At 36.8% G+C, this 27741-nt stretch overlaps 1 protein-coding gene and 1 long non-coding RNA gene across 3 annotated transcripts in view; one reads left to right on the forward strand and one right to left on the reverse strand.

Moving 5' to 3' along the window:
• LRP1B (LDL receptor related protein 1B) overlaps positions 1–27741 on the forward strand; it is a 1379523-nt gene that overhangs the window by 434637 nt on the left and 917145 nt on the right. Inside the window, exon 4 of the mRNA XM_036320679.1 lies at positions 27281–27400. Coding sequence (XP_036176572.1) covers positions 27281–27400 — 120 coding nt within the window. The remainder of the gene's footprint in view (positions 1–27280; positions 27401–27741) is intronic.
• Positions 335–26506, reverse strand: LOC118661812. Of its 2 annotated transcripts, XR_004969484.1 has the most exons (6): positions 26455–26505; positions 23777–23811; positions 20388–20465; positions 14925–15050; positions 9091–9161; positions 335–3372 (listed from the first exon to the last, which is right to left on the reverse strand). It is a non-coding gene; the product is annotated as an uncharacterized LOC118661812 (long non-coding RNA). The 2 variants fall into 2 exon arrangements; XR_004969485.1 differs by lacking the exon at positions 23777–23811 and having other exon boundaries at positions 26455–26506.

A 27741-nucleotide genomic window follows, 5' to 3' on the forward strand; every position in this document is an offset into this window, starting at 1 on the left:
TGGAGGCCAGGGTGGGCTGGAAGCAGGTATCTGGGATTTATTTATCTTCTATAATTAAAACTTTGTAGCCTTGAGTGGAGCCCAGGGCCGGCCAGGGCAGGCAGGAAGCTTGGCTTACTCCATTGCCGGGGGAAACCCAAGCCTCCTGCTTGCTCCAGCTCCATGGCCACAGCCATCTTATTTGGGTTAATTTGCATACTTGCTCCTGATTGGTTGGTGGGCGTGGCTTGTGGGAATAGCAGAGTGATGGAGTGATGGTTAATTTGCATGTTTTTTTATTAGTGTAGATACATTACCATATAATTAAAACCATTGATGAAATAGATTAGGGAATGATGGTATTTTAAGACTAAAGTTCAGGACCTAATACAGAAACAGGTCTCACAGAAAGCCTTTTTGAGAAAAGTACATGTGAACTGATTTTAATAGCCTACATTAGCTAAATTAAAATCCTATCCAATAATGTTAACCATAGACTGTTTTCATGTTGTACTTAATAGATAGTTAACTTTTATATTTTTTTATTAAAAAATAATTGTCCCCAGAACTCTTCTGAATCCAAGAATTATAAAGCACTTCAGTTCATACTTAATGCTATTTTATATACAGCCATGTCAATTCAATAAACAATCATGTATTGAGCAGTTATCATAATCACTCTTCTAGGCCTTAAGTAGACAACCAGTACTAAACAAAATAGTACAAAACCTCTATCTTCAAGTAGCTAACATTCTAGTGATTTAAATTACTGAGCTTAAACTATGCAGGTAGTAACAGAATAATATCATTATAATGTTAGATCCTGGATTAGCTGCCTTTTTAAACAATAAAGTATCTCTGTTACCTCAGTAAATCAGTTGCTCTGTGCCTAAGATCTTCACATATAAAATGTGGATAATGAAAATTCTTATATCTTACAGCTGTTGTTAAGACTAAAATTTCACTACTTAAAATGCAGTTTGACTTGCACATAGAGAGTTCTCAATAAATGTTGGGTGTTATTTTTAGAGAGGAAGCATGGCTTGTTAGAAAAGTTATTGGGTAATTCAATATTATTTAAATATTGACTGAAATTTGATATAGCCTAACTTGTAGAAGGACTATGGTACACTTCACAGTTCTTGGCCTCTGTGTCTTCATTTTAAAATGAGGGGTTAGGATAGCTAATCAGTAAGGCCTTTTTAGTCTACATTCAGTTTTACACCTTTAAACTATTCTGACTTTATAGGACCTTAGGTGAGCTCCTAAATCACAGGTCATGGTCCTTTGTGCTTAACTTTGCAGAGAACTTAGTACAAGAACAGATTCAGCTAATCTCATGGAGCAGCACAGCTCACTACTAGAAAGCTGTGCTTTAAAGAAGTCTTATGAAGTCAGCAATAGAAAATTAAGTTTGGAAGGATTTAGAGGCCAGATGTCCCACAAATTTTTTGTTTGTTTGTTTGTTTAGTTGTTTTTATTTTTTCCTTCCCTCACAGGAAAGTTGGGGGTAGTTGCTTGGAATTTCCCTCTTAACAGGAGTTGGCTCAGGAAAAAAGAGATCTAGAAATTGCTTTCCCATAACGATAAAGTAAAAGCTAATTTACTACTGTCTTAGAGAATCCATTCTAATGCCTCACTTCAACAGATAAAGGTAGTGTTAGTGATCAGAGGAATCTACTGCTAAAGAGATGTCAAGGAGTCAGCAAGCGATTGCCATATTGACTGCTACTGATTTCAATAAAATTAGTTTGCACCATTGAAAGAATTTTTTCTTGCCTAAAACCCAAGGTAAATTTCAGATACTCACTGTAATCTAAGGAGGACTTGTGTTTAAAAAAAATGCTGAAATGGGGCATAAATGTGACCATGATTCCTTAAAACCTTCAAGATACTTTCTAAATTTCTTAACATAGTTTATGAGCTTGTCTAGCTTGTTCTTTTCTTCCTCACAATCTATGTTTTAGTCAAGCCAAACTTCCCTTAGTTAAGTCCTTGATTATGCTGTGCCCTTTCTCAATTTTGGATCTTTTTTACATATTGTTTCTCTATATGGACCATTCTTTCCCGCTGCTCTGCCTGGTAATTTTCTAGTTAACATGTATGTCTCACCTTAAATGCATTTTATTTAAGAAAATTTTCCAAAAGAAGCCCCACTAATATTATTTTCAACTGAACCCTGTATTTCCCCTGTCATAGCATATACCATTTGGTATTATAATTATTTATTTGTCTTCATCCTTTGAGCCTGCAATGTCATTAGCACAGGAATCTTAAGGATAAATTGGAATAAAGAAACAGCAAATAAATGGTTAAGGAAAGTAGGCACTGTGCTAGGCATCTGCATGATGAGATGAGTGGCAGAATCTCTCCTCTCAAGGACTTATCAGCAGTGAAGACAGGAAATTTAAACTCACAATGATAATATTTATGTATTAAGTCATATACTATAATATCCAGCTCAGTTTATTTTCAACCACTTACATTTAAAAAAAAATCCCTATACCAATCAGATATTTTACTAACATTATTTGAACATATTCTTTTTTTCCCCAAGTTGTGCTTTTGCCTTTGAATTTCTTTTAGAATTTATGGATACTTCAACAACCATAAGTAACATTAATGAAATGTTCTCAAGCTACTCTGGACCATTGTTTTTCTCTTTCCTCTGTACCTCAATAATACTTCTAGTACTACCACCCAGTTATATATAGCTGTGTATATTCTATATATATAAAAGCCTAAGCAACCGAATGATGGGTCAACTGGTTGCTATATGTGCACTGACCACCAGGGGGCAGACGCTCAATGAAGGAGCTGCCCCCTGGTGGTCAGTACGCTCCCACAGCCAACTTCCTGTGCCTGGCCAACATCCCATGGTCACTCCCCCCAGCTGACCAGCCTGCCATGGTCCTTGCCCCTGCCTGGCCGGCCCCAATCTGCCCCAATCAGAACTGGGTGAGATGGCCCAATTGGCCCCAATCTCCAACCAGGCCTAGGGACCCCACCTGTGCACGAATTCGTGCACCAGGCCTCTAGAACATATATATAACCCTTGAAAGATCCATCAAGAAATAGAAAAATATCTTGCTCACAGAAGTTTCATTATAATTGACATTTTACAAAAAATTATGAGCAAGGCAGGCAGTTCTGCCTATTTTCATCCTGTTGAATTTTTTTGATTCATTATCTGTTCTCTAAGTTTGCTTGGAAAAATATAGATCACTTTTTATCCTAACCACTAAATCCTAAACATTGAAGACTAGAGTTTTACTTATATTATTGACTAGCTTTACATGTACCAAGAATTGTGCAGATGCTTTATAACATTCTCCCATTCAATCCTTCCAATAATCCCATGAAGTAGGAAAAACTGGTAACTTCATTCTGGCTCTGAAAGAAAAAAAAATAGCTTCTAAATAAGTTTAGTTACTTTTTTAAGATCATCCAGCTCATAAGTACAAGTCATAGGTAAGTCTCCATTCTGATTCTAACATCTTAACCATCATTATATTCTAGTCATGGATGATGCACATAGGTCTCCAGATCCTTGTACATCATAAAAATGAGCAATTATCACTAGGTAATTCCATAGACTCAAGAAAATTCCAGGTGCTATAATATACCTTAAAAAATCCTATACAGGTAACAACTATATTTTTAGGAAAGCAGTTATTATTTACCAAGAATCAGGACATACTTGGTACTTTAATAACACTATCTAATTTTTCCTAAAAGTTTTGGAAGTTTAATATTTCTTATAATCACTTTAAACTGAGACTTAGAAAGGTCAAGCAAACTCTTCAAGGTAGCTCACATAGCTAGTAAGTAGCAGACTGTGGATGTGAACCAAACAGTTTGTCATAAAATATTATATTTTTAACTCCTATACTGCACAGTAGCTTGTCAACCACCATTTTTTCTGCTTCTCAGCTTAATTAGTATATATTTATTATCACTAGATTTCAGAATATGAATGTGGTCAGATTTCTGTTATGTAAATTTACAGACTGGGATCTAGGTACCTGGTTTAACAGTTACTTTGTGACTTTCTCTTTCTACTCTGTAAAAACTGCTGGAGGTATTGCGATTACATCAAATTTAAAGATTTTTATAAGTATAAAGTAGTGGCTCGGTGCACAAAATTCATGCATGGAAGGGGGTTCCCTCAGCCCAGCCTGCACCCGCTCCAATCGGGGACCCCTTGTGGGATGTCTGACTGTGGTCAGACATGCCTCTCACAATCTGAGACTGCTGGCTCCTAACCACTCACCTGCCTGCCTGCCTGATCACCCCTAACTGCCTCTGCTTACCTGCCTGATTGTCCCTAACCTCTCTGCCTGCCTGCCTGATCACTCCTAACTGGCCTCCCCTGCCAGCCTGATCTTGCCCCAAACTGCCCTCCCCTGCCAGCCTGATCTCGCCCTCAACTTCCCTCCCCTGACATCCTGATCACCACTAACAACCTCTGTCTCGGCCCCCACCACCATGGCTTTGTCCAGAAGGAATTCGGATGGCCAGTCAACCCAGTCTAATTAGCATATTACCCTCTTAATAGTATAGATAGATTATATAGAATATGATTGCTTAAATGGGAGGGAAAAGACTTTTTCAGCAGGAGGCAATGCTCTTGGCAGACAAAAATACATAATCCCTATATCTGGACTGATAGCCAGCCATATGCACTATACTGCCAAATTGGTCATTAAAAATTAAACCGCTTTCTTATACTTTACACCAAATAGCTGTTGCCCTTAAATCCCCTCCTCAGCCTCCACCTTAGGTTCTGCCTTCGCAGTTCACCCAGATTTGATTCTGATTGGTCAGTTGCTATGCTAGTCAGCATCTCCTAGCCTATCAATGGGCCTGATCAGAGACGCGGGGCTGATCAGCAGCCCCAGTGGAGGCCCAAGAGAAAGAGAGGCACGGCTGCTGGCCAGGCCCAGAGCGAAAGAGAAAGGCAAGTGCTGCCACGGAGGCTGCGGATCAGACCCTGCTTTTCTCTTCAGGCGTCTCTTTGGACCTGATCCACAGTCCCCTCAGCAGTCAGTGCTGGGTTGGGGGGCCCTCAATGATTGCAGTCAGTGCTGGGTCGCCATGGCCACCCTGCACTGATTTCCGGTAGGTCGAGCCTTTGGTTGTTTTGGATGTTACAGACCCTGGGTTTTTATATATTAGGATAATGTTAACACATTTTAATCTTTTATTAGCATATGTGGTCAAATGCATGATTTCCAGTCACACTGATCTTGTTTAGAATCAGTGAGTAGCATGTTTACACTGAACTCATTTTATACTTTTACTCATATCTCTGTTGTAACTCTTAGAATTCTCATTCGCTCCTGCAAAGTCAATATTCTATAATCTAGACAGCATTATGAGCCCAGGTGGGATATCTAAGATCATTACATTTTTTGTCACATTCTTTCTCATGTAATAGGTAAAACTAATAAAAAAGACATACTCATGTAAGATAAAAGCCAGCTGCATTATTTCAACCCAGCAATTGAATTCTATCAATCAAGGTACCCTTTGCTGCCAGAAAAGAAAACTGGAAGGCTCTATGTGGATGAAAATAGGCATAGGGTAAATTAAAGTAAAAAGCTTAATCTTTAAAATAAATATGCTTCTAAATTGGGGAATATGAACTATGAAAAGCACACACTATTTGATAAGACCTGTCTAGACATTGGTATCTTGAGTGTGAATATTGAGTAATAAAATTGAAATGAATAACCTTATGATAAGATCAGGTAAATTCATGAAGATATAAATCAGTGAGAGAGCAAAAATGTTGTGGTGCTTATTTTAAGGACTAAATACAAACATGGGCTGGATCTTTATTTGGCAAACTCTATAATCAGTGTACTACTCTATAATGCCTATCATAAAAAATCACTGTTTCTTTTCAGTCTGTTTACTATGGATTTTAAAAACTACCTACATCACATTGTAATTGCAATATAATTACTTTTTTTAAATCTGTTACAAAGTACCACATGTTATTCTAAGTGAATCATTGCTAATATTTTTATTTCGGGGACTTTAAACAAGCCAATATTATGCATTTCCATCCTAAATGAAATTATCATGAAAATTTATTTATGTGTTTATATGCTGATTGTTTCTGGAAGCTTTTTGTTTATTTCTTTAGTTTTTAACATAGCCTATTAATATTGTTAAATTAAGATTTCAGAGAGAAATATTAGGGATATAAAAGAGGCCTATCCAATACCTCAAAGTATGAGAAAATACCAATGCTCATACTATATAGTCTGTGTCTTCTACATTTATTGAAAATCAAATAACAGGCCATATTAAAGCTGTGAGGTTTGTTCTCATTTCACCACAGCTGGCACCTGGGGCTATGGGGAAAGCACCACAGTTCAGGACCTGTGCACGTATGATTCTTGGAACCCACTCACAGTTTGGAAGTGGCATGAAGTGTTAAAAGGTTACAGATTACCAATGTCTCTTTTTTAAAAAAAATTCTAAAATTAACCAGTCATGATTTTCCTTCTTATAAAAAGATTTAGATGTGCTTACTTGAAGTTTTGCTGTTAAACTCTGTAGGAGCACACATCTACCAGTAGCAGAAGAGATGGGGACCCAAGGTCTACAAAGTTTGCAGCTACAGAGGATGAACTGCTAATGGAAACTATAGTTTTCAATTATCCCTCTCCTCCAAAAATCACTGCTACTCAAAGTATGGTACTTGAATAATCAGCATGGGCCCCATCTGTGGGCTCATTAGAAATGCAGAATCTCATGCAGCATCTCAGATTTTCTGAATCAGGATCTACATTTTAACAAGTTCTCTAGGTAATTTACATTAAGTTACATCCTAATAAGTCAGAACTCAACTTGTATTGCCTCCTTGAGGAACTCTTTAGTATTATCCCTGATGGGTCCAATGTCCTTAGCAATCCTGTCATAGCACAAAGTTCCTTTCATCCACTTTTCTGTTTATCAGTCTATGATGGATGTGATTGTCTCTCCAATACTGTCAACCCAGGATGAAACTTGTGATCATCATGGCATAACTGGCACAGTGTGTTATATATCATATAATCAATAAGTAGTGAATGAATGAATGAATGAATGAATGAAGCCTGTTTGACAATTAGCAAAAATGTCTGTATTATTACTATGCATCATTGATTTCAACTTTAAAAAAATAGCTTTCTGGTGTAATTATTACCATTGTTATTATTATAGATGTTGTTATTGAGTTACTAATGTAATAAAAAGTAGTTTTTAATAAAATAATAGCATCTTTATGATCGGAGCTTAAATCTGATAAAGATGTCAGGATTTTCACATGAAAAGACAAATGATAACGTAGAGCCTGTGTATATTAACAGGCAAGGGAGTGAACCCCAGCCCTGTTTAAAGGACTGACTTTTCCATTTCCCAAAATAAGAAATGAAATATTTTGGAATTGCACTTGTCATTTGGGATATACTTAATAACATCTTCCATGTGTCAGACATTCTGCTAACACATTGAGGGTATCAGACAGATCTGATACTTGTCCTTGCGATGCTTTCACTCAATTGTTTTCTAATTTGTAATATGCCTAACAAACTACTTTTTATTGCACACAGGACAGAATTGAATTATCCTAGAAGGCAATTGACTGCATAATTGCTTTCATAATGTCTATCATTTGGCACTTTTCAAAGGTGGCATGGAGAAAGAGGAAATACCTTGAGATAGCATTAGAGTGCTTTTGTGACCTGCATTATAGATTTCTAATACATGTTTCTCTGACAATGCCTTGATTCCCCAAATAGTCACACATGTAGAATACTATACAGTTTAGTTTATGATAAAATTATTTTTATTTGCATTTACTGGGATGCCATTGGTTAATAAAATGTTACATGGTTCAGGTATATAACTATACAACACATTATCTGTATATTGTATTTGGTGTTTATCACCCTAAGTCATCACCATTTATCCCCCCTTTACCTTCTACTACCTCTCCCTAGCCCCTTTCCCTCTGGCCATCACCATACTGTGATCTGTGCCCATGAGTCTTTCTTTTCTTTGCTCAATGGATGAATGAGAAAACAAAATGAGGTATATCCATACAGTGGAACATTATTTGGCAATGAAAATGAAGTACTGGTATAAGCTGCATCAATGAATCTTTAAAACATTAAGCTAGTGAAAAAAAGTCAGTCCCAGAAGACTATATGTTGTATAATCCCATTACATGAATTGTCTAGTAGACTATGTCCATCAGTAGAATGGTGGTAGTGAGTGCAAGGTTAATTTTTGTCATAATAAAAATATGCTAAATTAATTATCATGCTGGTTGAAAAACTGTCAATAAACAAAAAACACTGGATTTTATGGTTTAATTATGTGAATTATATGATATATGAACTATAGTTTAATAAACATGTTATTAAAACTCACATACAAACGATCGGGTATCACAATTGTATTGGAACATTCAGTAGTATTATTGAAATTAGAAAAAGTGAAGCAGTGCCTAAATTCTAACAAAAAACGATTCATAGACTCTACTATGTAAAACCTGTCAATTGACAGACTAAGATTGTTTTTCAGACATTTAAGCCCACCAAAATTTTATCACCCAGGAAAGTATATAGAAGCATCAATCCAGGAAGATTTTCTTCCTTCACCCAAAATAAGAAAGCAACTTAGAATGCAAACTTTGTATAAAGTAGGAATAGATGTGAGAGTTTATATCTAGAGTCTCAATTCTGTTCCATTGAGCTATTTGTCTATCCTTATGCCAGTATGGCATAGTCTTGATTACTGTAGTTTTGTAGTAAATTGTGAAATAGGGAAGTGTGTCTTCTCACTTTGTTCTTCATTTTAAGACTTTTCCCGGCTATTCTGTTCCTTGCATTTCCATAGAAACTTTAGATCATCTTGTCAATTTATGCAGAAAGGCTGCTTTCTACTGGTGATTATTTTGCTTGCTTAGAAAATGCCCTTCTTAACTCACCTACTACATAGATTCTTCCAAAATAAATATATACAGTTCTTGTTTAAATCAATATTCACTGTTTTCATCATCATTATTTTAGTCTTCAGAACTAACCCATGTAGAATTTCTTGTTGACATACCTTCCAAAGCTGTCTGTGACTTTTCTTAATTTAAACTGTTGAATCTGTAGATCATGTGGCAAGTATCCTATCTAATAAAAGAGAAACATGGTAATTGGCATACGACTGCTACCCTTCCCATTGGCTAATCAGGGCAATATGCAAATTAACTGCCAGCCAAGATGGCAGCCGGCAGCCAGGCAGCTTGAAACTAACATGAGGCTTGCTTGCTTCAGTGACGGAGGACTCCAACGTTCCCCACCTGCCCCTGCAGGCCTCTGAGCTGCAACTCTAAGCAACTATGTAACAAATATAGAAGGTAAACAAAACCCCAGAAACCTGCATTAGTCCGCCGGGCTTCAGCCAGCAGGATCGCAACATTGTAAGCAAAGGCCAGAAACCTACTTTCAGCAGCGGAGGCCTAAGAGCTGGAGCCAAGCCTCAAAGCTAAAGCTGGCCCAGAATAAAAAAGAAAAAAAGGAGTGGTTGGGAGCTTCAGTCACCCGCCAGCCTGAAAACAGCCCTCAGCCCCTCACCCAGACTGGCCAGGCACCCCAGTGGGGACCCCCACCCTGAAGGGTGTGTGATCAGTTGCAAACAGCCATCATCCCCTCCCCCAGGCTGGCCAGGCACCCCAGTGGGGACCCCCACCCTGATCCAGGACACACTTCAGGGCAAACCAGCTGGCACCCACTCATGCACCAGGCCTCTACCCTATATAGTAAAAGGGTAATATGCCTCCCAGCACCGGGATCAGCAGAGCCGCGATGCCTCCCAGCACCGGGATCAGCGTGACAGGGGGCAGCGCCCAAACCTCCTGATCACCCTGTGGCTCTGTGTGTGACAGGGGGTGGGGCCACAACCTCCCTATCTGCCCTGCTCTGTTCGTGACAGGGGAAGGCGCCCCAACCCCCTGATCAGCCCTGCTCTGTGCCTGATAGGGGGGAGCTCCCCAACACCCTGATCACCTTGCGGCTCTGTGTGTGACAGGGTGTGGAGCCCCAACCCCCTGATCGGCCCTGCTCTGTGTGTGATAGGGTGCGGCGCCCCAACCCCCACCCCCCCGCCCATGGGCCCTGCTCTGTGTGTGACGGGGTAGAGCCATAACCTCCCCATCAGCCCTGCCCTGAGTGTGAGAGTGGCGGCGCCCCAACCCCCTGATCGGCCCTGCTCTGTGGGTGATAGAGGGCGGCGCCCCAACCCCCTGATGGGCCCTGCTCTGTGCGTGACAGGGGGCAGCGCCCCAACCCCCTGATTGGCCCTGCTCTGTACGTGACAGGGTACAGAGCCCCAACCCCCCTGATTGGCCCTGCTCTGTGAGTGACAGGGTACAGAGCCCCAACCCCCTGATTGGCCCTGCTCTGTGCCTGACAGGGGGCGGTGCCCCAACTCCCCAATCGGCCCTGCTCTGAGCCAGACCAGGGGCTGCACCTAGGGATTAGGCCTGCCCTCTGCCACCCGGGAGCAGGCCTAAGCCAGCAGGTCATTATCTCCCGAGGGGTCCCAGACTGTGAGAGGGCACAGGCTGGGTTGAGGGACCCCCTTCCCCCCTAAGTGCACAAATTTTTGTGCACCGGGCCTCTAGTTGTCTTATAATTCATGAACATGAAATTTTAGTGTATAACTCTTACACTTCTTTTATTAAATTTATTCCTAAGTATTTTGTTTTTGGTGCTATTTTAAGTGGAATTGTTTTCAATTTCACTTTCAGATTTTTTATTGTGATAACACATAAATAATATCAAATTTATCATTTTTATAACTTTTAAGTGTCCATCTCAGTGGCATTAAGTACAGTCACATTGTTGTACAACTGATACCCTATCCATCTCTAGAAATTTTCAGCTTTCCAAGCTGAAATGCCATACAAATTAAACATGAATTCCCATACCTTCCCCAGCTCCTGAAAACCAAACCATCATTATATTTTAGCTCTATAAATTCGGCCACTCTAGGTACACATAAGTGAAGTCATGCAATTTTTTTTATTTGACTGGCTTGTTTCACTTAGCATATTTTTAAGGTTTATTTATGTTGAGGCATGTGTCAGAATAACATTCCTTTGTATGCATATATCACATTTTGTTTATCTATTTACCTGGTTATGTACATTTTGATCATTTCCACCTTTCAGTTATTTTGAACAATATTACTATGAAACAAGTGTGTACAAATATATGTCCAAATCATTGCTTTTCCTATTTTGGTTACATACCCAGAAGTAGAATTGTTGTATAATATGGTAATTCTATATTAACTTTTTAAGGAACCACCATACTGTTTTCCATTGTGACTGCACCATTTTATATTCTTAGCAGCAATGCACAGGGTTAAAATTTCTCCACATCCTTGCCAGTACTTGTTATTTTCTGTTTACTTTTTTAATTTTCTCTTTCTAATAATGGCCACCTTAATGGTGTGAAATAGTATCTCATTATGGTTTTCACTTTTGATAAAGTACAATTTATTCTGTCACCTGTGCTATTTTTACCATATTCTCTATTTACTTCTTTCAGCATTTTCCTTGTAGTTTTATTGAATCCTATATAATAAAAGCGTAGTATGCAAATTGTCCCCTTGACAGGAAGTTTGTCTGGAAGTTTGACCAGGGGGCAGGGCTGGCCAGGGAAAGGGAGGGAGTACCTGGGTGGCAGCTGGCAGCCACTAGGAACCCTACCAGTGCACGAATTTCATATACTGGGCATCTAGTAAATATATAATAGCTATTTTGTGTCTTTGTTTGCTAATCCTCACAAGGGGTCTCTGAAAAGCATTTCTTGTTACAACCTGGTTTTCTTTTTCTTATGTGTGAGTCACAGGTTACTGTTTGTTTGCATGTCTCATAATTTTTGATTGAAAACTTAGAATTTTTGATAATATATTTTAATAACTCTAGATACTGCTCTTCCCTGCCCCTTATTGTGAGACTTGGTGGTTTATTTTATTTTATCTTTAGGCATGTTTAACTTTTTTATTACCTGGACTGGACTATTTTGGTGATGTCTCTGTCGCCCCTTTTAGGGTATAGACTTGGGCATATCCACAGTCCCCCTGGGATGACAGTGTTTTAAAAGGACTCTGTTAGATTTTCTGTTTACCTGATTTTTTTTTTAAGATGTATGCCTCTATTGTTATCACACTTGCCAGTTAGCATGCACTAAGTCTCAGCTGATAATACAATATACAGATGATATATAATACAATTGTACACCTGAAACCTATGTAATTTTATTAACCAATGACACCCCCCCAAAAAAAATCAAATTTTTATTTAAAAAGGACTTTGTCATAAATTGCTCCACTGTCTTATTCAAATACAATTTTAGCCGCTTCTCAGAAGCAGACTTTGAACTTTGTCCTAACTCTAGGAGGATTCTTCTTCTTAGCCATCTTTTCTGTTGAGTCTCGCTGACCTTTGTTTTAGTTTGTTGCTCCCATGGAGCTACCATCATTGTCTTCCTTAATTACCACCAAAATCTCTATTGCTTTTGACAGGCTTTTAGGTTTGAACTTCTCGGTGCTCTGATCTAAATGAAGTCAGTTCCCATCGGGAGAATGACCCAGATATCTGTTCTGCAAGCCTGCTTTTTCCCCTGGGCAATCTCTTTATATCTGCTCTGGAGCTAGAGATGGGTACACTGCCCCACTTCCCTCAGAGTGACCCCTCTGCTTTACAAGTGGCATTCTAGGTGGCTGTGGTTGCCTTTGGTCTTCTTGGCATGGAACCTCTGCCCCATGAGTGAGGAGAGCAGTTGGAGCCCAGTATTCTTGGTCTGTTCCTGCAGTAGAGCTTCCACCTGTTTTTAATGTGAGACCCATGCCTGTGTCTGTGCCTATTGTTCTCCCGGTAAAAAAATTACTCTGCTTCCATCTCTTCAGAGAATAAACCTTCAGTGTACTGCTGCCAAGAAATGTGTTGCATTTACCTTTGTTCATTCTCATGTATTGAACTTAACAGACACCTTCCCAAGGTTATTGTTGCCTCTATGGACTGGGACTAGTATGAGGATTTAAGACAACAATGTCTGACCTTTGAAAGGAAAGAAAAATGACTTTTACCTTCACTTTGCAAATACTGTAGATTTAATCACAAGTACCTCTAACCTCCTAAATATCCAGAAATTGCTAGAAGTTATGAACTCCCTTTTCAAAGGAGGTTACTTTATTCATGCTACCTCATGTTCTTGAACCCAAATGCTACTACTGCCTCCACCCTATTATGTTTAGCTCAAATAAGTTATGTAATATACTTATGTAATTTATATGCATATAATCTATTTTCAACTATATATTCATTTTTTACCCTTCCACCTGTAGGCATAAAAATTCTTTTACTAGATGTATGCAATTTCTACTAGGTAATTATATTTTTCTCAGGTCCTTGTGGCAAATTTGGTTATTTTCCCCCTCAAGCATAGTTTCACTGGGGATGCATCTATGTATATTGAACCAGGCAAAGATATAACAATGGTTTTCTTATTATTAATACACATAGCCTATAATCCTTACTACAATATCAAATACAAAGCACTACTAAAACAAGATGTGTAATACTACATACTACCTTAGTTTTATCAGTCCAATGCGCATAGCATCCTCAGCTCTCTCTCCCTTATCTCTCTCTATACCAGTTCATATCTAGGCAGTTACATGATACTTTCAGCTTATAGAGCATGCTTGCTCTCATTATAATTTTAATATGCACAAAAACTCATCAAAACATTTGCTCAGTTGAAATCTAAGGCTCAGAACATTTAAGAACTAGCGTGCAATTAAATGTCTGGTAAGAGATATCACAAACAGGTCTATGTCTTCTACCTTAAGAACTAGAGCACATTTCAAGAAAGCTTGTGTGCCTGTTATTTTATAGAAACAAAAATGGAAGAGAAAATTTCTGGGTCCCTTTGGTGGAAATGTTGTTAATTATTGTAATTATACTATTATAACTGCCAACCTATAATAGGCCTTTTAAAATATTCAGACACTAAGATAAGTGCTTCTATTGAATTACTGTATTTAAATCTCACACCATCCCTATGACATTAGTAATGGCATTGTCCTCATATAATTTAACCTGAGAAGAAAACCCCACACAAGCATGTGTTGTTTTGTTTTATCTTCTCACTAGAGGCTCAGTGCACAAATTCGTGCACGGATGGGATCTGGCTGGCCCACCTCGAATGAGGTGGGGGGAGCCAATCAGGGGTGGGGCTAGCCAGGGGGAGGGGCTGTGGGCAGCTGGTGGGCTGGCTCGGCCTCCTGGTCAAACTTCGGGTCGAACTCTCTGTTGAGGGGACAATTTGCATATTAGCCTTTTATTATATAGGATATCCTCTCATAGGTAAAACTGAAGTAAATGTTTTTCTTGCACAATATTTTCACTAATAACTTATACCTACAGATTACAGGTATATTATTTAGCACATTTTGTCAATGAATATTGAAACCAAATTTGTCTTTTTGTAACATAAAATAAATTAACCTCTTCTCATTTGATTGTGCCTTGGTAACTAGATATTTTCTGTATAATAAAAACTTTAAAAGTTTTGTATATTTAAATTTTAGAACTCTGAATGCCATTAAAATAAAATGTTCCTTATGAAACCAGAATGCAAAGTTGGTAAGTTACTAAAAATGATTTTATTCAGAGTCTAAAGTAAGCCATTTCCATCTAGTGTTAGCCAGTGAGTTGAGGTTAGAACTCCTTCTCTCAGTAAACCTGCAACTTGCAGATGTAATATAAAATGGGAAAATCTCTCACCATTGGTGTGGTACATGCTCAATTTTGTTGTTGTTGTTACTTTGGTTTAGCTTTGGATTAGTTTATACATTTCAAATTTCATGGGGTAGCATACCTTAGAGTTGTATTCCCAGTATAGACAGAGAAATATCTGAGAAAACAGCATGAAAGCACAGCAGTGCAAGGACTTTTCCAGGCAGTAAATAAGGGAGTGGAGAAGACATGAACACTCTTCATCGTTCTGATGAGGAAGAGATAGATATCATCCCTGCACACCTTCCTTAGGCAATAACCAGTTATGAGGCCCAAACCAGATGGAAAGAGAGGCAGGACCTAGAGTATCTGCCTGGGGTCACCACTGCTTACAAACAACTCTTTACTTGTTTCAGAAGGAAAAGTAAAATGATATTTAAACAGGTAGCTGTGTCCTTTATAAAAAAATAATGTGTTTCAGCAGGTAATTTATTTACTAAATTATGAATCATCCATAAAATGGAATAATATACAACTATCAAAAAAGATGGGAAGGTATATATACGTTGAGTATATACACACAACCATGTTATTTTAACACAGAATGTGTACAATCTGTTATAAACTTCACACTCAGTCCACAGAATATTTTCTTAAACTACATAATTATCTACAGCTTCTACCTCATAATATATGTAAATTATAAAAATTTTTGCTTTTCCTTATTGAAAGAATAGTAAATTCATAAGAATATTATTATGCAAAGTGAAAAGCATGAAGTGATAGCTTACTCATTGTTCATTTATTAAATAGTATTTTAAAAGAATTGCTTTTGAGTTCTGAACCGTGTTGCTAGATTTAAAAAAATCTATGTAGGCAATTGTGTTGTTTGAAAATAGAGGTTGTTTTATTTATTTCATTCTTTTTAATTTTTATATCTTAAAATCTTTTATTTCCCTCTAACCTTAATGCACTGGCTAGGGCCTCCAGTCCATTATTGCCCTTAACTGGTAAGAGCAGTTACCTTGTTCCTGTTATGACTTGTCCCTGATATCATAGCAGATATTTGTCAGGTCAAATATGGTTTTTTTGTTAAGTGCTTTTTAAGCCACTATTGAAATGATCATATTTTTGTTCTCTGTTAGTCTATTTATATGGTAACCTGCATTAATTGACCTTCAAATTCTAAGCCAGTCTTGTATTATATGGTAAACCTCATATAGTCATGATCTATTATTATTTTATATATTGCTATATTTGGTTTGTTAGGAAGTGCATATCTATGTTCAAAGGGAGTATTGTTTTATAGTTTTCTTATTTTGAATGTATTTGTATGATTTGGGTATTAGAATAATTCTAAACTCGTAAAAATGAGTTAGAAATGTTTTCTTTTCATCTGATTTTTAGAAATGTTTGCATGGAAATGGTACAATTTCTTCTGAAAATGTTTAGTGGAATCTCCAGTGAAACTATCGGGATCTAGCATTTTCTTTGTGGGAGGTTTTAGTTCTAATTCAATTTATTTTATAAATATAGAAATATTCAGATTATTTCTTCTTGAGTGAGATTTAGCAGTTTGTGTCTTTCACAGAATTAATTTATTTCACCTATGTTGTCAAATTTAAGGGCTTAGAGAGGTTGGTAGTTTTTCTTATTATCTTTTTAAAGTTATAGAGTCTGCAGTGACAGCCTTTCTTTTCTAGCTGCTGTTTTTAATTTGTGTCTTTTTGTGAATTTAGTAAGGTCATATGATTCAAGGTTAATTTGTAAAAATCAATTGTATTTCTAAATCCAAGCAACGTGCACTTGGAAGTTGAAATAAACAATACCACTCATAGAAACACTCAAACTATGAAATAATTAGGGATGAATTGAACATATTTCTATAATATATGCTGAAAACTCATGAAAAAAAGCACCCAAAGCTCAAAATAAATGTATATATACACCATATTTGTAAATTAGAAGACTCCATAATGTTGTTAAGATGTCAGTGTTCCCAAATCTGTAGACTTAATAAAATTCCAATTAAAATCCTAGCAGGGTTTCATAGAAACTGACAAGCTGATTATAAAATTTTTATGGAAATATTAAGGAACTAAGTATCTAAACAAATCTTGGAAAACAAGGACATAGAATGAGAACTCATGCTACCAGATTTCAAGATTTACTATACCAAAAACAGTGTGATATTGGAAAAAGGGTAAATATGTAGATTAATCAAAAATACCCCCACAAATATGTAATCCACTGATTTTTAACAAAGATTCAAATGTAATTTAATGGAGAAAGGTTAGATTAACAAATGTTGGAAAAATTCAACATTTAATGTAAAAAGAAAATAAACCTTTATTCATATCTTACATACTACATGAAAACTTGATAGATTCTTATAAAGTGAAACATCTTTTACCATACTAGAGGCCTGGTGCATGAAATTTGTGCACTGGGTGGGGGTGTCCCTCAACCCAGCCTGCACCCTCTCCAATATGGGACCCCTCGGGGGATGTCTGACTGCCGGTTTAGGCCCGATCCAACAGGGAGCCAGCAGTCCCACAGGGATCGGGCCTAAACTGGCAGTCGGACATCCCTCTTACAATGCGGGACTGCTATCTCCCAACCGCTTGCCTGCCTGCCTCTCCTGATTGCCCCTAGCTGCTTCTGTCTGCCAACCTGATCACCCCCTAACCACTCCTCTTACAGCCTGATCGATGCCTAAGTACTCCCCTGCCAGCCCGATTGCCCACAACTGCCCTCCCCTGCAGCCATCTTGTGGCTCTGGGCACTGCCATCTCTGAGGGCATGGCAGTCAATTAGAATATTCCCTCCTTATTGGCTGTGGGTGCCACCATCTTTGAGGATAGTGTAGTCAATTAGCATATTCCCTCCTTATTGGCTGTGGGTTCCACCATCTTTGAGGGTGGGACAGTCAATTAGCATATTCCCCCCTTATTGGCTGATGGCGATGCCATCTTTGTGATGGTGTGAGGGTCAATTAGCATATTCCCCCTTTATTAGATAGGATAAGCAAACATTCCTATATTTACCCAAACAAAATGATAACCTATGTTTATACAAAACATGTATGTAAATGTATATAGCAACTTTATAAACAATGAACCCAAACTAGAAATAACTGAAATCTCAATCACTTGTGAAATGAATAAACAAACTGAGTACATTCATGCAGTGGACACTATTCAGCAATACTACTGATAAAACAACATGGATGAATCTCAAATACATTTTACTAAGTAAAGATGCCACCGGCTGGATGATTTCATCTATAGAACCACACTAGAATAGGCAAAACTATAGAGATAGAAAGCAGATCAGTAATTACCAAAAATTGGCAGTGGGGCAAGGAGATGACTGCAGAAGGGCCAGAAAAATCTTTTGGGATAATGGCCCTGTTCTATATCTTGATGATGGTATTGGTTACACAACTGTATGCATTTGTTCATACTCACAGAACTGTACACTAAAAGGAGTGAATTTGACTGTATGCAAGTTATACTACAACAAAAATGGAACAAACATATTTAAAATAGAATTTCTTTCCTTGATGTTAAGAGCGCATTGAAAAAGTGAGGCCAGGACTGTGGTTTAGCAATAAGCAAATTATTCTGAAGAAATTCACATTAGCAGCCACAAGCAGGAGCCTAATCTCTGGAAGCCAGCTCACACTCCTTTTTAGTAGGCCAGGGAAATAGGGGTGAGAGAAAGAATGACGTGGTACAAATTCTCACTATCCTAAATATGACAAGCATGTGTCCTGCTGACAAAAGGGACTGTCTGGCATGGTAATATGCTGTATCAGCTTTTCAATTTCCAAGTATAAAAAGTGAAGGAAATACTTATTTTTTCAAAGTGCTACATTAAAAAGAATAATTTTTTTTCTCATTACTAAAATTATAGTTGTTGGTTAAAGGGCATTTTTGTATAAAGCAAATTCAAGGAGCAATTTGATTACTAAATTTGAGAATAAAACCTTATTTTACCTTGTAAAATAATGTCCCATATAACATATATTTGGGAAGGTACCTGTATCTTTTTGTATTTCCAAAGAGTTTATAAAAGTTCTAATTTTCTCTCTGGGAGAAATATATAACCTAGAAGCACATGAATACAATAGCTGTGTTCTCACTATCGTATTAAGTCCAATACACAATCAATGTGAATTGTTTGATTTTAGGTCGTAAAGGCTGCCAGCATATTGCTATTGATTATACTGTAGATGAATTAATGGCTGTACATACAACATTGCAAACAGTGGTTCTCTGGCTTAGAAGTATTTATATAAACAAAACTAATATACAAAGGACCCTCCTAGCAGTAATAACTTGTAATTATTGCAATTGTTAGAATCTTATAATTGTTGGAATCCAGTTATCATCTTTTAATCACCATTCTCTGCTGTTGTGTTTTTACTCTGAAGCAGGTTAGCAAGTTATTTATATGTGTTTTATAAATCATAAACCAGCGTACATTTGGGGAAATGTGTTCTAAAACCCAATGCTGTTAAAAGAAAAAAACCCACAAAAAACAATAATCCCTAAAGACTGAGAAAATGGCCATAGCTATTTGGTGAAAATTGCTTATCTGAGGTGTTAATTGGTCCATGCTTATGTAGAAAATTAAATGTGGATGTACATTGATTTGCTTCAGAGAATAATACTCATATTTTATAGGAACCAATTGCTAGTAGCCAGGATAGAAAAATCTTTATTTCCTGTGGTTAGTGTTTTCCCCTCTGCAATCAGGTAAACATTTCAGGAGAATTTGCCTAAAAGGTATCTTCTCTAGAAGATATTTAAAAATGCACATGTGCTTTGGGGGCAAAACTAGAATTATGTCATGTAACACCCAAAAGTAAAAGAGCAAAAGAGAAAGCCCTCCTGTTGTAAAAAGAAACATAGTTCCAAATTGCCGTAAAAAATGTGTAAATTATACGAATATTGACAATAGATATTCTGTTGTACTGGATGAGTGATTAACCTTAAATGGTACAATGATAATAAAAATACTGATAATAAAAAGTTACTATTTGGCAGGCAATATTTTAAGAACTTGGCATGACTTACCCCATTTAAAACTCATGACAACTCTATGAGATAGTTTCTATTATTATTCCCATTTTAGAGGTAACTAAAAACAAGAATCGAGATCTTAGGTCATTTACCTATCACCATGTATTGTATAACAAACAACCCTAGTATCTAGGGAGTTCAATGAAACAACAATAACAACAAATAATAATTTGTAATCCAGATCACAGTACAGTTAGGTTCAGGGCTGCCTCCTATGTTGTGTTTCAGGCTCCCTCAATTTGAGACCTCTACAATTCCAAGGTCCAATGAGTTTTCTGCTGAATTCCTTGCATCCAGAGTGCTGACAAGTGAAGGGAAGAAAGTGGAAGATTATCTGAATTCTTCAAGGGCAGTTCAGGAAGAGGCGCACACTAATTTTGCTTATATAACATTGTCCAGAAGCCAGATGTATGGCTTTAACCTAATAGCACGTCAAGTGGGAAAACTTCTTGTTTTATTTGCCCATGAAGAGGAAACAGGATTGGTGAACATTAGCTAATTTTTGTGATACTCACATAACCTGGAATTAGTAAAACCAGAATTAGAGCTTAGGTACTCTGGCTTCACAGTCTTTAGCCATTATATTCCACCAGCTATTAGAGAAAAGGAAAAGGAAAAGAGATATAATATGAATTAATTTCGTATCCATGTAGAATTCTTACTATTTATTATTAATAATAAAAATTCAAAAATCTATTTCTTAGATCTATTTCTAAGTTAAAGAACATCTTAGAATCTTAGATACCTCAAAGCTACACGCTATTTGTAAACCAGACATGTCAAACTCACGGCCCATGGGCCACATGTGGCCCACAACAAATATTTTTTTACGACCCAGCCAATATAAAGTATGTAAGAAAAGTTTTAATAAAAATTTCAGAACTTAATTTTTACAATATCCTGTTATACATAATTATTAATAACAAACTACAACGTTCTCTAATGACTGATTAATATAATCATGTTGCATTCATTTCCCTTATGCGCCTTACGTGCAGGCACACCATTTCTCTCCACTAATACTAACAGCGAATATTTTAGCAGCCGACTGCCAGGTCATTAGCCTTGGAATGACTTGTTTGGTGTGTACAACAGGAACTATTTTTCTTTTGGAGAACAAGAAAAATAGGTTTGTGTTACGCTTATTAATTTGTGCAGTCATTCAGTGTCTGGTAAGTTAATGTTCAAGAAAAAATATTAATTTTTATTAAAATGTCCTATTATTTTATGTTAATTATTACTCATTTAATTTCAGCCCTTTGTATTCAGCATGTCTCTATTGAAATTAACCTATGTTTCTATAAAAATTGAAGCTTTTGTCTTTTTGCGGCCCACATCAACTTAAACCTTGTTTATTTGGCCCGTTTTAGCCTTTGACATGCTTATTGTAAACTGTTAACTTGCATTTGATAGAAAATATATACCCACACTTTTATAGTACTCTCCTATACAACTTTGAAAAGGATATAAAAATATTCCTTAAAATAACAGAATGGAGTGGGACTGTGTTGGCTTTGTCTTCATCAATTGGATTACATTTGATTCCTGACATCATAGCTACTCTCCTTTAATTAAAAATGACACTCTCCTTTTATGATAATGCTGAGGAATACAGATCAGATTCCCTGTTTACATATCTGTTTCTTGGCTTGCATATTGCATCTCCCTAAATACTAGTGGTCTTCCTACTTCAGTTTAAGATCCAAACCAATGATAATGTTGCATGAACCAATGACCGTGCTTCATAAAAAGCACTCTATGAAGACTGATCCGAGTATGAAATTTCTGTTCTACTCTAATAAGCTTTCTAGCAAAATTAATTTGATGAATTTTTAATTACATACATAATCATTAGAGTGTTGCACATAATTAGGCATAACTGGTAAGTAGTTCTAATAGATAACATTATAATACTTAGTATTGCTTTCACAGAGTCAAGCCAAATTTTAAATTTTAGTTTTTCATGTTGTCAATTCTTCATAGTTCTTCATAGCCGGTTAGAAGAATCAGCATTTACCATTTTACCTGATATCATATGCCATTTAATCATCTCCCGATCACCTCTCTGCACAAACACAAATTCTCACACAGGATACAATCAATAAACCACAAGCTAAGTTGCCCAGGTTTCTTCTGCTGTTTTCAACCACCAGACCCCCACCTATCACTCAAAACTGTGCGTGAGGTTCTGGGTTTTCATACTCATTCCCCCGCCCCATTTTCTTTTATCTCTCCTCAGTTCTCCCCATCACAACCCCCATGTTGTTAACTTGAATCACTCAGTACGCATTGGATGTCGGGGTCCTCAAACTACGGCCCGCGGGCCACATGCAAATACAAATATTGTATTTGTTCCCGTTTTGTTTTTTTATTTCAAAATAAGATATGTTCCGTGTGCATAGGAATTTGTTCATAGTTTTTTTTTTAAACTATAGTCCGGCCCGCCAACGGTCTGAGGGACAGTGAACTGGCCCCCTGTTTGAAAAGTTTGAGGACCCCTGGGAGAGCCGAAAGATGGAACCAATAGTCTGGATTTTCTACTTCAGATTGAGACAGGGGGAAAAGAGAGTTGGGCTACTGGGATTAAGTGGAAAAAATAATACATGTAAAACACTGAGTTATTATGCCTGCCATAAGGTACAGACTAAATTAAGTAGGTCGTACCCATACCTTTCTTCTCTTTATCCCCTAAAATGTGTAAGTCTTTTCTATGACAGCCCTTTCCATTTCCTCTTTCTGTCCCAGCCCCTTATTACATTTATCTTTGTCCTCTCTGCTCTACTGAAACCCTTTTTAAAGGTCTTCATTGATCCTATTTGGAAACCCCGTGCAGTTTTTAGAGTTAATCCAAGTATATTTCTCTAAGGCTTTGTCATTAATGGCTCTGCTCACTTTGGTGAACGGTTCTTCTTCCTTAAGTTTTGTGAAGCTTTCTAGGTTCTTCATCTATATGTTTGATTATTTAGCAGTTTCTTCATTAACACTTTTTCTCCTTGCTTTTCACATGTAAAAGTTCTCTGGATTATAATTGTATCATAAAACTTCTTTATGAGGGATGATTCTTTCCTCCTTGGGCTACAAGCACCAACTTTACATTTGTAACTTCCAGATTTACAACTCCAGTCCAAACTTCTTTTCTTAAATAGACTCAAATTCTCAACTTTCTCCTGCCCATTACCCTATCAACATTTTAAATTAAACAAAGACAAATTTATTATTTTCCCAAAACTTCCAGTTCTCCTGTTATTCTTAATACAGTTTATTGGTACTATTAACTCCCTTACATTATACTTTCACCAAGTTTTTGACCATCCATTGATCTAAATATTCATAGCCCTAATTTATGCCTTTGCTATTGTAGCCTTTTAGATGGCTTTTCTTTTTTCACTATTTTTCACTTATCTTTCTCCCTGCTATTAGGTACTTTCAAACAATACAAGTCAGAATATATCACCCTGTCCTCATTAACTAGAAATGACTCCCATTATCAAGAGAGAATGCTACTTAATCTAATAATTAATCCACTTGGTCCTGGTCCAAAACAATTCTAGTCCTATTTTCTACCACAGTCAACAGTATGTTCCAGATACCTACCCCCATTTTCAGTCTCTGTATGAATTTTTCTCTTTCTAGCTTATGAATTTACATTTTTATTTAACATATATATTATTCTGCTATGAGTTATAGCTGTCTAACATTGTTCTTCCCACCTAACACCACCAACTTCCCCACTCATGGTATAATCACTTAGTTTGGGTAAAGCAATTTTGTATCTGTGGAACCCCAGCAGAGTGCTTAACTTTGACTAGGTACTCAATCCATGTTGGACTAAAGTAGCACATATATGCACAGCAATTTTGAAATGATTCCACAATAATCAAACAAGATTTGACAATTCAATTACCTGACTTGAAGATGTATATGAATGACGTTTAGAACCTAGTTTAATGAAGTAGAAATGAAACATGAGACTGTTAATCTTCATCCTAGAGTTCAGCTATTTTATTGATTTTTTGATGCATATCCTATAAAAATCGTGAAATACTTCCTGTTTTCTGTTGCACATTACTAAGCCTAGGCTGACAAACAAAGATACATCATGGTTCCAGCCATCACCAGAATGTTCAGTGGGAATTACAGGTATCATTACATAGGTATTAGAATATATAGGTATCAGAACATAGACTTTATATTTAGAATGACCTTAATTTGAATGCTAACTCTACTGTATGTTTGCTGTATAATCTTGGGTTATCAACCATCAGATTTATCATCTGTAAAATGTAAGTTACAATAATAACTACATGTTTAACTGTTGTGTGTTTCAAAAAGATTGCAAAATTAAAGAACTTGATATAGATTTATAATTTATAGCTATATATACTGGTATAAAGAAACATTTGTTACATATTTTATTGCTAATACATTTTTATAAACCAAGTTACTATTCTTTGTACGTTACATAAATATTGACATTTATGTTAGCATAAAATTAGCACTGATCCCAAATCCAAACCTATTAAATAAAATATAGTTAATTTGTGTATTGGTTGAATTTATATTTTGGAAAAAACAATTGTTCCAAGTTTTCAAGGAGAAAGTACTTTAATATAATCACAGCAGTGAACATTAGAAATTGAAGAGGGCACAGCTAGCTGTCAAGTTATGATATTACAGTTATGTCCCAGTCAGAGAGGAAGCTATGATATTTGTTGAGCTCACCAATAGCATATTGATAGAAAAAGACCACAGCCTCAGCCCTAGGGCACCCCAACAGTGGCAGGTTGACAATAAGAGGAGGAATCTCACAAAGGAGACTGTGAAATAGGAGGAAAACCAAGGGTGTGGAGCCTGTGGAAGTAAAGTCATGAATCTGTATCAAAAAACAGTAGTTACCTGTGTCTACTGCTACTGAGAGGTCAAGGAAGATGAGGACTGAGAAAAGGTCATTGTATTTAGTTAGCATCAAGGTCATTGGAGATATTCACAAGAGCATTTCTTTGGAGCAAAGGCTTGATGGAGTGGGTTTAAGATAGAAACAGAAGGGTAGAGAGAGACTGTGGGTATGGGTAATTTTTAAAATTTTGTTGCAAAAAGGAATTGAGCAATGGTGACGAATAGGGGAAGGGAGGTCAAAGTTCTTTGTTTTTAAGTTGGGGGAAAATAAGAGCATGTTTGATGCTGAGACTGAACTAGCGCAGGGGTCAAAAAACTTCCTGTAAAGAGCTGTAGTAAATATGTTAGGCTTTGTGGGTCATAGGTCTTTGAGGCAACTAGCCAGCTCTGCCTTTGTAGAGTAAAAGCAGCCTGAGGTAATATTTAAACAAAGGGGCTTCATTGTGTTCTGGTAAAAGTTAATTGACAAAGATTGAGGACTTTAGTTTGTTCTAGTACATAGTTATTTGAAAAATAAAAAGCAATTATGAGAGGAAGTAGAGAATAGCTGAAGTTATATCCTTGACTTGGTGAGAGGGCATGGAATTTGTGTAAAGGAATTGGGGTTTGGGCTTTGATTATGAGTTTGAAAAGCAAGAAAGACAAGAATATGCAGAGGTGGATAAATATGAAAAACAGATCTGTGGAAAATCTCTTTTGAATGCTTCAATTTTCTTAGAAAAGTAGGAAGCAAAATTATCATCCATGGCAGAAATTACCAAACGACCAGAAAACACATAATGGGCCCTCGGAAGATTCAGGAAAACCCTTTATTTGCAGATGCACTAGTGTGGTGACTCAGGGGAGTCAGTCTCCAAAGCCTGAGTACTGAATGAGGGGTTGGGCTGGGGGGTTGTCTTTCCTTTTATCCCCTTAGTTTCTTTGTCTCCCAAATATGGACCAGACTTCCGGACTTTTCACAGGCTTTGCAGCCCCCATGGGTTGGCATGGGGGAAGTGAGATTACGACGAACCACCCAGGCTAGCTGATGCCACCAGTTAATCTTCTGTGGGGGCTTTTTATGTCCCCCGCTGCAGATAAACAGGTTCTGGAAGGCTATCGAGGACACAAGCGGAAAGGGGGTTGGGGCTAGCAAGGTTATGCATCAGAATGCAGGTGTGTGTGTGTGGGGGGGGGCGGGGCAGGGCTCAGGCTGCCTTCACAATATGTGTGACCATAGGAAGGAAATTTGAAGTTTTACAGAGAGAACATGGATAAAATAATTAGAGAGTTGAAAAGTAATTGGCTAAAAAAATACTATAGATAATTAAATTTCTAGTAAAATGTCAAATTTTCAGCTTGAAATATTCTTGCTGTTCTTTTCCACATTTGACTTTTTATACATTTACTATATATATATATATATATATATATATATATATATATATATACACACACACATATATTTCTGAAGCAGCAGATAAACTTGCAGCAAATATCAACATATTTTAAATCATTTAAGTTTAATCTTCAATACCCTTCAATACCCTTATTTTTCTTCCTGGGGTGGGACAGGAGGGCTGTCGCAATCCATTAATAATCCTATTTTCTTTTTTTAAATATATATTTCTGTTGGTTTGAGAGTGGAAGCAAGAGGGTGAGAGAAATAGAAACATCATTGATAAGAGAGAATCATTGATTGCCTACCTCTTGTACATCCCCTATTGGGGATCGAGCCTGAAACCCAGGAATGTGCCCTGACTGGGAATTGAACTGTAACCTCCTGGTTCATAGGTCCACACTCAGCCACTGAGCCATGCCAGTCTAGCAATACCCCTATTTTCAAATAGAAAAATCAGTTACATGTTCTATGCATATATTTTTCTAGTTTAACAATTCTTATTCCTGTTAGAAATTATTTACGCAGTGAATATTCTCCTGTCACTTCAGCTGTTTCATGCATTTATCATATTGAATCTTAGTTTGCTCTGATAGCTTGCTAATTTTTGTTTTAATGAAATATTCACTCTGAAATAATTCAGATATAACAAAATATATTATGTCCAGTAGTTGTCTAATATTTTGCAACTCGTGAAAGAAAAATTATTGAAATTGAATATATTCATTGATTGCTTTGAAGGTTACACATGGATTAGTAAATCAAAACAAGTGCTCAAAAGATAGAAAATCAATTGATACATCAGATAGGAAAGGCATGGAACCAATGGTGAAATCAACCACTTAGTTGACATTTTTCCATTTGAAATAATTTAATTTACAAGAATTTAATAAGATTTTGTGACTTTGAACATATATAATAAGCTAAAAAGTGAAAGACTGAACAGATAGACCTGAAATATTAATGATACTTCAAACAAATGCGAAGCAACATATTTTAGAATACATGCTGTTTGTTCTCTCAACCAATCACAGAAACTTTGAAGGATGCACTGAGCAAATATTAACAATATTTAAATTTAAAAAATATATGTGCACATGCATATAGAGGTGATCTTTCTGTTTTTCTCTACAGAACTGTTGCCCAATTGCCAGCAGTTGAATTGTCAGTATAAATGTGCAGTGGTCAGAAATAGTACAAGATGTTACTGTGAAGATGGATTTGAAGTAAAAGAAGATGGAAGAAGCTGTAAAGGTAAGTATGACAGGTGACTCTTAATTTTTTTTTTCCAGAGGCTTAGTGAACAGAAATTTTACGAAGTATTTTTTATTACCTACCATGTGATCCACACAAAGTTTACATTTATTTTTCCCTGAGATTTAAAAGTTGACACTCACACACCCCCTCCCCCCCCGCAAAACCACAAACATAAATATTATAGGACGGCACTTATATCAATCATTTTTGATTCATGTTACAATAATGTCAAACATGGGAAGTGTTTTGGTTAACCATTAAAACATTGGATTTAATTATCTTAAATTTCTAATTGCATTATGCCTATTATACAGCTGCAGGGTGGTATAACTGTGTTA

Source organism: Myotis myotis, unplaced genomic scaffold, assembly GCF_014108235.1.
Source record: "Myotis myotis isolate mMyoMyo1 unplaced genomic scaffold, mMyoMyo1.p scaffold_m19_p_8, whole genome shotgun sequence".
Classification (NCBI taxonomy): Eukaryota; Metazoa; Chordata; class Mammalia; order Chiroptera; family Vespertilionidae; genus Myotis; species Myotis myotis.